The sequence below is a fragment of the Thermobia domestica genome, chromosome 5 (assembly GCF_964235325.1).
Source record: "Thermobia domestica chromosome 5, izTheDome1.hap1.1, whole genome shotgun sequence".
NCBI lineage: Eukaryota > Metazoa > Arthropoda > Insecta > Zygentoma > Lepismatidae > Thermobia > Thermobia domestica.
The window spans coordinates 232,483,389-232,498,164 of NC_137458.1; the positions used below are offsets into that span (position 1 = coordinate 232,483,389).

The 14,776-nt window shown below is 34.5% G+C and overlaps 1 protein-coding gene across 1 annotated transcript; it reads right to left on the reverse strand.

Annotated features, from left to right (window-relative positions):
• Positions 1 to 4,168: 4,168 nt before the first annotated feature.
• On the reverse strand, positions 4,169 to 14,422 carry LOC145686445 (cuticle protein 19-like). Its single transcript, XM_081759755.1, has 3 exons — positions 14,297 to 14,422; positions 7,455 to 7,565; positions 4,169 to 5,136 (listed from the first exon to the last, which is right to left on the reverse strand). The coding sequence occupies exons 1-3, from the start codon at positions 14,309 to 14,311 to the stop codon at positions 4,834 to 4,836; spliced, it is 429 nt and encodes a 142-aa protein (XP_081615881.1). The 5' UTR covers positions 14,312 to 14,422; the 3' UTR covers positions 4,169 to 4,833.
• Positions 14,423 to 14,776: the final 354 nt, after the last annotated feature.

Consider the following 14,776-nt stretch of genomic DNA (forward strand, 5'->3'; position numbering starts at 1 on the left):
GAAGACAGTGATTCTCTGTATTGATGCGAGCTCTTTCGCGGCTAAGCGTTAGCGTACGCGCCTTTGGCGTGGGAGATCCGGGTTCGATTCCCGGAGGGAATTCATGTGGTTCGGATTCCACGTTAATCAGTAGGTCCCGTCTCATATAGCCTCACTGCTAAAAGGGACGTTAAACTCGAAATCAACTCAACTCTCTTTAATGGTAATGTTTATTGATCTGTTTCTGGAGCATATGCTGCTCATACAAAGGAAACGTATGACGTTACGAGTGTGATATTGAACTGCATCGAATACATTAAATTCAAACGGAACCATTAGGAAATTTAAAATTATTGGTATTTTTATAGCAATGCAACAAACATACACAAAGTTTACCAAAAAAAAAAAAAAAAAATGCGTGGATTATGACAAAGCAAACCGCTACGTACCAAAGCAAAACTGGGTCTGAAGAATATTTCATTTCTGGTAACCAAGAACATATCCTGTACACCAATTTTGAATACTTTAAGTGTAATTTTGCCACCATTGCTTTAATTGCAGACTCATTTGAAGAATTACGTTAAATATGTCTATTAAATAGACAAGCTATAACTTTCACGTACACTCATGTCCAAAATGATTGTCGCCAGTGGCGTATTTAGGGGGGTGGCTTCCGGGCTTAAGCCCCCCCTGAAATCTTACTTAGTATAGTAAAGTAAATAAAATATCTTGCAGAATTTTCACATTTCCAGGCAAAGCCTTCCCCCGAAAGTTAGCAAAGCCCCTCCCGAAACAAAATCGTAAATACGCCACTGATTGTCGCATATCTATAACTATTTTGTTGTGGAAATATAATTTGATAGTGATTTTGAAGGGTACTTCTAATACTGTTACTATGGGTAAAATCGAGAAATGTATATTTGTGGAAAATTTCATAGGAAAAGAATTATAAATACGAAAATTGGAATGAGTAAAACAAAATGTTGCTAAATGGACAAGAAAGTTTTATTTTCGTTTTATTGTTCTTATGTACTGCTCTTTTGACATGAAATTTACCACATACATGTCTGTCGATTACACACATATTAACATTATAAGAAATCGTTACCAAGTTATATTCCTACAATAGAATATTTATAGGTATGCGACAATCATTTTGGACATGACTATACTTCAACAAGAAATTCCCGAATTTAAATGAGGCAAACATTAAAATAGGAGTATTTGTAGCTCCTGAATTTAAAGCAATCACGCAGGACCTTCGAAGCTATATTCTCCGAAATTGGGAAGTTAGCTTGGTTGACATTTAAATCGGTATATTCCGGTTTTATTGGATATGTTAAAACTGACAATTATGAAGCCATTGATAATGATATGATGCAAAGTTTTCAACTCATGTAATGTAACATGTCACTAAAATTGCACTTTTCATACCCACATCTTGATTTGTTTATTCAAAACCTAAATGTATAAGTGATGAAGAAGGGGAACGGTTTCAACAGAATATTGCCACATTTGAGGATGAAATAGTGGAAATGGAATGAAAGTATGCTTGCAAAGTATTGCTGGTCCATCAGTAGACATCGGACTTTCATGCACTTAAAATTCATTAAATATGCTTGAAGTACCTTTCAGAGACTTCTCTTCATAATTTATTTCTATGATAGTAACAATTTATGCACTGCTAATTTTTGTTTTAAAAACACACAAATTATAAGATTAAAATAAACATAGTGATATGAGAACACGATCTCTAGTTTCTCTTCATATTTGTATTTTAAAGTATTTTAAAGTTTCCTCTGTATAAAAGATAAAAGAAAGAAAGAGAAAACAAATGTTAGGAAAATAAAAGAAAAAGTTTCCGTTTTTTAAAGATTTACTCCTTTCCGTTATTAGCTTTACAGTATATTACGAGCACTTGCTTCTCTAAACATTTTGGTGACAGTTTCTGACATTTGTAGCCAAAAAATGACCTCTTAACATAAACAAATCTTATTGGGCAATATTTATAGAAAGCAGCAAGTTTAATATCTCCATTTTGTGGTATCTAACCTTTCTGGTATTTTTGCATTTCTTCAATTGTTCTGTGGGCGGAATTTCTGGCAAAAACATTCGTCAATTTCTTTTTCACAGCGAGCCCGAATTTACCAACTTCATTAACTAGAGCAAAGCATTCACTGAGCATCATTCCTTGCCAAGGGCGCCTATGTTGTGGTTTCCAAGGGAAGGGGGGGCAAGTATAAGCGACGTTTCAAATATAGTTTCAAATTTTGCTGTAAGTAATGTAAAAATTCTATTCGGTTTTCGATATTCTGGAGTACAATTTCCTCTAGGGGGCGAGCGCCCCACCTTTCCCTTCTTGATGCGCGCCCTTGTCCCTTGCTCCGTTGTTTCTGAATCGATATCGACGTGATATTACAATGAGTCTTTGTCACTATCAGATTTCTCTTAACGTATTGGCAATCGTGTCTTTGCTCTTAATAGGTTGCTAACATTATTGGTCCTCCATAAACTAGGCTTTTTTTTTATCCTCCCACACAAAAAGTTATTCTGTTGCATAGACATTTAAATGTATTGAAAATACAAACTAAAACTTGATTTATTGCATGCTATAAGCATACATCTAAAATAAACTTTTATAGAATATGTTCAATATGCTCTTAAACATTAATGTATATATTAACCTTTGAAATATTCATTTACATGCACTATAAAACTTTAAATTCAAGCTACATTATTGTTGTTAGAAGCCCCTACCAAATTTAACAGATATATATATATATATATATATATATATATATATATATATATATATATATATATATATATATATAAGCAAACAAAATATGCATTTGCATAAAAATCTGATGTATAATTATCGGAGATACTCCAGGGGATGTCTAGAAATGTAAACGACCAAAGAAGGTATTCTAAATTGTATTTATACAAACTTGAATATTAGTATCACGTGCCTTGCTAGCCTACACTAGATAGTGAATTATCTAAACACGTACATTATGTATATAGTAATCTGTCCAACACAAACGAGATGTGATGGAACATTTCCGTTTTCACCACTAAATTCAGTATCTGTCATTTAGTCAAAATCACTTAATTCCATTTAAAAGACAGAAAAAAATTGTTGTGTAGTGTTGCCATTGGCAAATATATGCATCAATTCCACCCAATGGCAATTCCCTCGATTTTTTCTTTGTGGGTGTTATTTTATCGCTTTTGTTGAAGAATGGGATAATAAGATATAACAATAAAACAACGGGTGGGTAGGGTACCTAGTCTTTGAGAGAGTGGAATTTTATATATGAATAGGGAGCTCATTTGCTAATGCTTTGTATAGAGGTTATAAGAGCCTAGGGGTAATCTGGTCCTCGTTATAGCTGGGATAAATTTACCCGTGGTATATTTTACCAGGGCCAAACCTACCCGGGTATAGTCTGGATTTGTTTACACCTGCTTTATCTGAACGTTATCAACACAACATCATCTCATTCGACCTCCCACTACCATCATTTCGATGTCACGCCTACTTGGCCTCACGCTCATAACATCAATCTAAAATAATGCTCACTCGACCTCACATTCGCAACATCACTTCGATATCACGCTCAGCTCGTGAGTTTGAGAGGAGCTTCGTTTTTTTGATCGTCAACCTCATGAATTTGATTTCAGTTCCTAGAGACTACACATAAAATAAAAATAATAATATGAAGTTCACGTCTACTTGATCTGTAAGCAACATTACCTACCCATGTTAGACGTCCTGATGTAATTCGTCCAACATAATAACTTGCAAGCACCGTTTATACAGCAAGTGCTCCATGGACTTTCCAGTATTGATTTGCTTTTGAGTTCACCGTCCCTTTCAGAAGCGAAGCTATATGAGACCTGGACATACAGCTTAACATGGAATCTGAAATACATGAACTCCGTCGGGAATCGAATCCAGGTCTTATATTCCAAAAGCGAGCACGACAATCACGTAGCCGCGAGGAAGCTCTTTCTGCAGTTTTGTTTATCCCTTTTCCCCCCAAATATTTACTTTCAGGTCCCTTCAGTTTGTATTTGATCTTGCTACTCTTTCAACAATTTGCAGAGGGGAAAGTAAAAAGAGTACTATAGGTAAAAGTTTTAAATAGTCAAAACTTGTCTTTATTTACTGTATATATATATAAATAGCTTCTACAATATATATGTATCTGTAATATATATCATAAAATATTTCTTAAATGTTACATAAGGCGTATTCATTCCTTTACACTATCATTTGCGTAAAATATTAAAAATATTTACTATCAGCCAGTTTTGAACATTAAAAACAAATGAGTCAGCCATACTAAATAAAATGAATTACTGAAAACCCCTTACATAAGTGGACGACAGAGAACAGACTGAGAAAGCTAGGGAGAAACTTACAGAGGTCAAATAGTTAAATTTCCACATCTGCTCGGACAACATTGCACAAAGTGTGAAATTATCTCATTCATCGCAATGCACACTAAGATGAGATTGTCGAAACTGGCTACGAACTTTACACGTACAAGCTTCGTAGCGATAAGAGCATGAAACATAAATAGAGGATTGTAATACGTACAGTTTGTAAGCGTGAGAAGCAGTGAAACCAAAGAAAAGTGAAAGCATAAAAGAATACTAGATGGAAAGAAGATAATATATAAATAACGATGTAAACTCATCCATTCAATATAATAAGAATAAAGTTTCATTTATCGAAAACATTACATGTAATACTGATTAGTTAAATATATACTCAGAAAGGAACTAAGTTAATTATTTATAGATCTTAGGAACTAAATTTATTGCAAGTGCTCTCCGTTGGATCTACTTTCCATAGCCTCCATGAGCACCACCAAACCCACCAAAGCCACCACCGAAACCTAGGCCACCACCAAACCCTCCATGATGGTATGCCTGTGGATGGGCAGCGTGATGGTCTTTCTTGACAACAGCGTTGAATCCGTTATGTTTGTCTGCAGTGTACTCCACTGTTCGGATGGTTCCGTCAGGATCGGCAACTGTATATTGTCCCTTCACAACATCACCATCTCGCACTTCCCATTGGCTTTTGGAGTCACCAGTATGAGGATCACCAACCGCATAGTTGAAGTGGTATTTTGGATAAGACTGTAAATAGCAATAGACAATATTGGAGAAGATTGTAAATCATCACTTTGAAAGTTATGTAAAATACTATTTTTACACGTCAAGTTCATATAAGGAAAATCAAAAATCGCAAGCCCATTGCAACACGTGCCTTATAAAGAAATAATAAGCCGGAGCCAGAATTGCGAGCACGTGTTTCATTGAGCACAAGTCCTCAGTTTGTGCGACCAAACAGAGGAATACTACAGAAAATATCCCGAATTTACACTGTATAAAACTGCATTCTAAGTCAGTTTCAAGTTTTTTAAATACATTTTGTAAATAAGTAAGATACATCCCTTCGGAATTCATTTTTTGAGTTTGCCCTTGTATCTTTAGGTAACATGCTTAACTCACAGCTTATAGGGTCTAGTAGATACAAGACTATAGCGAAGACAATATTTATTGATGCGTTATAATTAAAATATCAGGATTATGTAGTCTGTTGAGGAGTATTGTAGCATTGTAAACATTTTATTCTTATAAGCTGTTGTAAACACGTTTAGATTTTTAAGATACGCCACTGAAATAGTTATTATACAAAATAAGGTCTCTCAACATATCAACATATTTATCTCTCGTAGTGCCAAGAAACATCTCTTCTATATCACCACAACTGAACAATTGTTCATAATCGGTTGTCCTTGTTTTTGGTACCAAGGACAATTTCAATGATGTTTCTAGAAATAATTTAATGAATGGATCACATTATCGTAGCTAGTTTCATTGATTTGAATAGATCTTACCGAAAAGATACAGCGTCCATTCAAATATTCCTTTGGTAGTATAATTGTTCTCTAGAGATGCGCACGAGACAAGATTTATGGCTGTCTCATCTCGGAAATGTGCTGTAAAAGTGATGTCTCGACTCGAAAAATGTATATTTTTCTATTGGAAGAGCCGTATCTCGACTCGAATTTTGTCAGGAAAATCCTGTCTCGACTCGTCTCGTGCGCATCCCTATTGTTCTCTTTTAAATGAGAATTCGAGATGAAACTTTCATTTCATAGGCTGATGATCATGAGTACATTCATCGAGGTGTGATCGTGCTCATGTCCCTGTCGAGTCCACTAACAATTCAACAGGGTAAGAAGTCAAATAAGTTTTGAAAGTAGTAGAGCTCTCACTTCTGGTGCTAGAAGGTCACTGATTCGATCCCAGGCCGTATAAGTTTATGATGGATATCATGCCTTTAGGTTTCCTCGAAGTTCTTCTGTTCCCTTCCACATTTTATTCACTAATTATCATAACCATTCACTTTTTATTAATAATGTCTTCTCTAGTCTAAAGGGTATAAACATGGGGCACTAAATGAAAATTCCTATTTTTTTTTTTAACTGCGCCGTTCTACCTCTGCGTCATATGTGGTCTGTAGGTATTAGTAACAGCTCCATTTTCTCTAACGTTTTTTTAGACAAAGGGGCAATAAATAATGCCAAGTTTGCTGAATTATATTAACTAACTAAATCTATGGCCTGTGAGCCACGGAGGTTCAATGTCACATTTACAAAATCTCTTCATTGACTTCTGTCCTTAGCCAACTGGATCCAGTTTCTATTTTGTATTCCCATTTCTGCGAGGACCATCTTAATATTGTCCTTCCATCTGCCTAATTTTCGATTGGGTTTTCAGTTAAATCTTTGAACAAATTCCTACATAACTTGTCCACCTGAGCCTCCTAGACTTGACCCTAACTATGTTTGATAAACCGTATAAATTAAGCAGTTCTTCGTTATGAAGTTTTCACCATTCCCGATTCCCGTTTCTCTTGGGTCCGAAAACTTGTCTCAGGATCTTGTTCTCAAATACTTTTACTTTGCATCCTTCCCTGAGGATAGGCGATCATGTTTAGCAACCATACAGCACAACAAGCATAATTACCTTTATATATATATATATATATATATATATATATATATATATATATATATATATATATATATATATATATATGTATATATATAAAATACGACGACAAAACTTTTTGAACTCAATAATAACACGAATTTCCAGCTTTTAGTTGACATTTAATTTTTTCGTGAATATAGCTTTGGCTGAATTATGTATAGATCCTATTTATATATCTTTACATTAAAAATTTACTTGAATAGGAAAATATAACTAATTGTTCACCAATTACTCAAATCAATCAATTCGAAGCTCTGAGGTGAGAAAATGTAAATCACATGAATAGAAATTTCTTTCGCCAAGTTTCCACCATATTTGAGAAAAATCATACTATTTTTCTTATTTTTTTTTTAAATGGCTTGTATCACTTATTGTGAACGTTTGGTACTTACATAGTAATCCACTGAATGGTGTGCTGTTGGGTGATGATACGAATTAAATGGGGCTGCATCAAAGACTCCAGCACTTGCAACAGCTATCATCATAGCAGACACTAAATAAACCTGAAGGAAAAGAAAATTTTAAAAATTCAATTAGAATATTCTTATTGGAGCTTCAACATTTTAAAAAAATCAGTGACGAACTTAATGTTTGCAGCGTCCTCTTTATTATTATTATTACTAGTATTAGGCATTTACTGTGTAAACGAAAAAAATATCACGCTTTCATTAGTCTGAAAGATGTAATTGAGAAAGTGATCCTTTATACTTCATATGAAGGCAAATTAAGAAAATGAATTTATAGTTGCTACTCCAAAATGGATTTCTAAGGCACAAGTGATACACTAAAAAAAAAAAAAAAAAAAAAAAAAAATCTTAGCACGCATATAAATTAAGTCTCCACTAATTTGATTCATAAACACGAATTAGTTTCTCATTTGTTCATTTTCAATTTTAAATAACAAATGCAAACCGTAAAACTATCAAATTTATGCAGGCCTAGAGTGAACCCGTACACAGTACTAGTGAACGGGCTGAGAATGAGGGTCGAGGATATTAATTACCAGTAGTGAAATAGATTATCAGTGATATGTTATAGGCTGCTAAGCAAAATACGTGAACAAGTCTACTCTGAAAGTGAATACACGTCCTGTAACGTCTTACCGGTAAACGGTTGCTATTCACGTAGGTTCTGTCTTTTTAATATTAGGTATTAGTGACAAAGCTGCTACTCTCATTGCTCAGTGCTTCAGCTTGTTTTTTTCAATATTATTGTCCAAATTAGCAATGGTTAGTAGATACCTTTGGTGTAAATTGTCACGATTTATATTCCCTTTGGGGAAAAGTTTGATTTTCCTTCAACCAATATTATCAAGCAACTAAGAAGACGACTAATAGTTAAGAATTACGTTGATGATCTGTTTCTATAACATTACAACAATAGACTTTAATACTTTTAATTACAACTAATTCTTGTAATTGTATGATTGAAGCCTATTGCAAACATTGACAGTATTCATAATGTCTCTGGAACAGTTTGAGATATCAAATCGCAGTCTACATTTACTGAAAACCATTCGTGATGGAATATGATGCTGATTTAACTTGTAAGAACTTTCTCGAAATGACATCTTCTGAAAGGAGTCAAATTTTCAATCACTTATATAACCTTCTTTCTAGTTATTAGAAATAAGTCAAATCATGATCGTAGTATTCGACATTAAGGTATTTTGAACGAACATTGTTCCGTCCGTTTCAGTTGCGTTATTACTATTGCAGAGATTTCCAAAATTTAGATGTTTGTGACACTGTAGTATCCTTAGTTTGTAATTGAACAATAAATGTGAAATCGTACATTTTCTGTTTAAGATGTAGATATGAAATGCGTATTAATCTGAGGTAGTGTCATTATATTAACAGTACTAACTTTATGTTGAATTGACAACACTGTTAATCTGATGGTATTTCAGACGAAACCAAATAATTTTCTCTCTCAATATTTGTATTGCACAAAATTTCAGTGCCTTTTATCTAATATTTTAAAAGTTACAAAGGCGTTTCAAGATAAATGGAGCACCGTATACGCCATATATACGCCACCTATAAGTTTGATATTGTAATGGGACTCTACATTCAAACAATCAATCTGGTTTTCAACACTTCTAGTATACTTTCCAACTTGACAGTATGTAGAAAGTAATACTTACTAGCCATTCCCACTGCTGTAATACCTAATGCAAGTGTCTTTCGTATTCGGTATGTGGTCCGGTGTTGGACTTCCGGTGGGAGATCTATAACCGCTGGATGCATTTAAGGTTTTAATTCTATCCTTGTAAGTACACGTCTCATATAATCTCGGTGGTGAAAAGGAACCCTAACTTTAACAAGCAAACAACAAAGTGAGTGATATTGTGTATCTATTAAAATATGTGAATAACGTTTATTTGTGCAACTTTCTGTTATTTGATTATTATACAAGGTGATGCGGAGCCGGCTGACACATTTCAAACTTGAATATTGCGCAGCTGTAATAACTCATATTGGTTGGCGGGGGCGGAAACCGAAAGAGGCAAAAACCAGCACATTATATGATCAGTCGTAATTGAATATTGAAGCACAGAACATCGCGTTACCTCAGTTCGTACAGACAGAGTGGCGCGAAGCCGGCTGACACATTTCAAAGTTGAATATTGCGCAGGTGCTATAGTTTGGAGTGGGTTACGGGTAGAGATTGGAAGAGAATAGGATGCCATTTTATGGGAATACCATAACAGTCAGGGTTGATATGTTTAAAACAAAATGTTTAAAACAAGTGTTTAAAACATGTTTAAAACGAGGGCTGTTGTTTTATTAAGTTTGTTTTAAACGTTTTAAACAAATTGTTTTAAACGTGTTTTTTTTTTCGATGCTGGTTGGACATGTTTAAAACAACTAAAATATCAGATTGAAGAAGCTAATTTAATTTTCTAACAAACAACCCATCTTCCGCAGGATTTGTGCATGGAGTAAATTACAAGCAGAGTTATATTCTTATTATAACAGCAATTACTGAACGAAATTCTGCACATCAATGTGCGTATAACTAAACCAACAGAAATTCAAGTGGAGTATTTGAACATTTCTTAATTTCCAAGAATAATGGAGGTTAAACACACTACACTATTCTAAGATCCAAATTCACAAATTCAAAACTTGGGTATTTTTTGATCACTATCATTTCCATAATAAACAGTTCTCACATCATAAGTTAGAAGAAATACTCTGACAAATACAATACAACTCATAGAAAAGAGCAGTGACTAGCCTACAAGGAGCAAATGACATTTTAACTAAACAGTTTTCAAGATACATCTCTATCTGCAACATGGGTAGCCAATAATGATTAGTTTCTACGGCATAACAACACAATTAACTCTAGACCCCCGCAGGGATTTTCACAAAACGGTAGACTCTAATGTTCGTGGCTCTGGTGACCCCCCTAATTATCACAGAGTCATGAGTCATACACCATTGGAAAACTTATAGACCACAAATTCCAACGAGGTAACATTCGTGAAATTTCCGTCGTATTCGTAGAAAAAGAACAGACATAAAAAATCATTAAAAATATGAAAATATTGACTTTGCGGGGCCCTGGCAACCCTTACAGTCTCCCTACGCTGACAAAATGATGCTAATGTGTAGGCCACATACTTTTGACAATAATATAAGAAATGGTAGCCACTGCTGCCATTACGTAATGAATTCGTTTTATGTAGGAAATATTTAAAACATATATACATAAGCAGAAAAACATTCATTGTATTAGACATTCTCTCTCCTCCCCCTCTATAATACCACGTCCATATGCAAATCATTTTTGCTGCACACATCATGTATACCAACAAGAATTATGCTTCTAGACCACTTCAGTGAAATATATCATGTGTTATATGTGACCGTCCCTAAAGTAAATGTAAATTAACCAAATTTGACCCCCTCTTTCTCTATAAACAAGAAGTATACATACAGGTTACTATCATGTACGGGACTACTTCATTGCTTCATATACCAATTTTTAGGGATGTACCACAAACGGGGGAGAAATACCCGCAAAACCTAATGAGAAAAAAAAATGATGAAAAATTAAAAAAAAAAAAAATCATCCCTCTCTCGGCCGTACATACATAAAATGCAACTGACGGAAAGCTTCATCCCTCAAAAATACTTTGGTACCAAATCATCTTTCTAGCTTAATTAAGGACTGAGCTATTGATGTTTGTTGTAAAAATAAATGTAATTTACGTCAAAACAACTCCAAAAATTGGCTAACTTTGCCCCCTTCCTGCTACCCCATATAAGCAAGAAGTACAAATACACGATATTACCATGTAGTGGCCTACTTTATTGCTTCACGTAACACTTTTTATGAATCTATCCCCCAAGAGGGGGAATGGCCCCCAAAAACTGTTGAAAAAACAAAACAAAAAAACACGATATTAACCCTCCTCCCACATACATAAAATGCACATCAGCAAAGCCGCATCTTTCAGGAATAAATTGGTACCAAAACCATCTTCCAGCCTTAATTTGAGGTTTAAGACTGAGTCATTGAGGTTTAAAGCCCTGATAGAACGTAACCCAAAGAAACTAAACTACATATTCTGTGAACGGAGATCGGGAAATTCCCGATTTCTTTCTCCGGAATTGAACATTTGGGTGGATCGAGATTAGGGAAGTTCCCTAAATTTGATCTAGATGTTGAATATAGATGGCAAGCAATACCTAAGAGTGTAAAAATGTAATATATACCTATTTAGATTATTGTTTTAAACAAAGTAAACATTTTAAACATGTTTTTTTGTTTAAAACAAAGTACTTTGTTTTAAACGTTTAAAACGTTTTAAACAAAAAACATGTTTTAAACATAGAAAACGTTCTTTTTTTTAAATCATGTTTTTTTCAACCCTGATAACAGTTACCGTGGAGTGTTGAGCAATGTATTTTCTGTGTTCATACCTATTACGAAACGAAGTCAGTCATTAAAGGGCAGCGATTGTTCAGATATTTCATTGTTACCTGACATTACGCTAAAGGCCCATTGTTACTGTTGCAGTGTTCTTATGAAATGGCATCCTATCCACTTTCCATTCCTCAGTCACAACCTACTCCAAGATATCGCGCCTACGCAATATTCAACTTTGAAATATGTTAGTCGGCTCAACGTCACCTTAAAATGGCAATTCTTTCGTTAAAATAAAGAGATTAGCTCGGGACTATAGAGTAAGATAAATTCTAAATTGAAATTGAAGACAGGGCAAGAAAGTGAACTGCCACCAACGGCAGAATACTTATCAGAATAATATTTGCTTAAAATGAATCCGTGAACAGACCTTACAGGAATACTCTGAAATTTAAATTTCAGCAATGATCTTCATTAACTAAATATTAATGTCTCTTCTATAGTATTGCCTAATAATGTAATGTTATAATTTTTGATGAGTATACGTTAGACCGTGTTCAAATATATTGCGTATCCTCATATATGCCGATTTTTCGTGAATTTAAGGTGAATATACACTGGAGCATAAATTATTAGCTGGCTATAGGCCTTATACTCTCGTATACCCCCATTACATCCCGGGTATCATCTAGACTAGTTATTTGGTATTATACATTTCAGTTGGTGAGGCTAAAATATTCGATTTTAAATCTGGTGAGAAACTGTTCTCTGTAATGTAACCAGTTTATGGATCCCGGTAACGCGTATGATGGCAAAATTTACATACATGTTCAGAAAGCAGGCTGGGGTGCCCAGTCAGTCAGGAGACGGTATATTGTTAAAGAGGATCGTCTGAAAGTGCAAAATAAGCACACTATTGCGAGTGATTTTTTCTTTGCCAGTTCAAACTGGGATATTCTGAAGCAGATGTGAAAACGAAAAGTATCAACCGTGCATTTGGCCGATGACTGGTGAATTAAGGCATTCTTTTGTGAATTTTCGTGCCGGAGATACAACATTGAAAATACCACCATCAACAAACAGCATGTTCTAATGAGCTCTTCAGGAGTAACGTGGAAGCGGAACATCGGAAAGTTACTTGTGCAATTGCAGACGAGTTAAACGTACACCATATTGCTATCGTTCGGTATTTTGGCTCCGCGCAATCGGTAAGATGAAAAAGTTGTCAGGATTGCCATATGATTAACACCGGCCAATAAGGATCGGATGTGTACAGTTTTTTGAGTGTACGGAATAACCAGCAGAGTTCCCCACTTCAGATTTAACTTCTGATGAAAAATGGATCTGCCATGTCAATCGTTATCTGTTAGTACAGTGATTGGATAATGATGAATATTTACGATGATATCGGAAACAAGATATTCATCACATTTTTCTCCGCAGATGCTAACCATCACTATGGATCAATACAGTGTTGAACTCTGTAAAATATACTGCAATTTTGTCTACAAGCATTCGGCATTATCCAACATACCACACATTTCACGACACTCCATGCTCTGATTTCCTCAAAGGAAGGTATAGACTACCTATGAGTTACAGTATGAAATCTTTGATTTTTCTGAGATCTTTCCCACTGACTATCACCTCTTTCGGCACCTTGATCAATTGTTGATAGAGTGCAACTTAAGACTGAGGACTTCTTACAAATTAGCATCGAAGATCCCTGACATATTTCACTATGGAATCCAATTGTTGGCTGAGAATAGAATCATATAATTGCAACTGGAAATTACTTTGACTTTTTTTCCTGTTGAATGTGACATAACTCGAATATGTCAATTCTGCCAATCCAGTATAACTTAATTGATTAAATGTATTCATGTCCTTTATAGCAGCGAGGTTTATACTTTGTTATGACAGGCCAAACCTACACTTTTGAAAGGGAGATCTGAACCACTGCATTCGATGCCCTGCCAGCAGAAGTCAAGCCCGTGGCTTCGTGTATCAAGAGTATACACGATATGCACTAGACCAGCGAGAAAGGTTATATAGAAGATTTGTTCTCATTGTATTGTTAGTCACTATTTACATTAATAGAACGCACTGAATCACACACATACTGCACAATTATCGAGAGTATTAACAACACGAATTTCTGCCGTCACTGCTAAAATTTTAAGCACATCCACGAACACGCAATCTTCCTTTAATTTTTTAAAAGTTAGCCACTCACTAATTTTTTAAGTTAATTTTAGCTGATATTTAAAAAAAAAAAAAACACTAACAAAATAAGAAAATACAATCCTAGATTTTTAAGAGCTATATATCCTTTGGTAGGTAAAGCACTTACAGAGAGTCGCGCCATTGCTATATGGTTTATTCCACAAGTCACTTCTTCACTTGAAATATTTTGACTGTGATGCTAGAGTCAGTCAAGACTTCTTTTTATATTAAAATGCCAATCGATCAGAATTTTTTTATGCCTTTCCCTTTAAAGAAAGAAAAAATCTCAGGAAGAATATGGACAAATACAATAAAGTATATTTTTATGAAAAAAAAATTAATAAAATTATTGAGAAAAGTAAAACAACCCAAGGAAATTGTCACAAAAATGGAGGAATACGAAAAAAAAGAAGAATTATTGTTACATAAATGGTAAAAGGTATAGAAAATTGTCCATATTAACGAAATAACTGACTGCAAAATCTAAATGTAATGTAATAATATTCATGTTTTGAGCTTTAATTCTCGTTTTATCCAAACTTCCTGCATGATTGGGTGAAAGGGTAGACAACGATAACTTGTTACGCGAATTATTACCTCCTGCTTC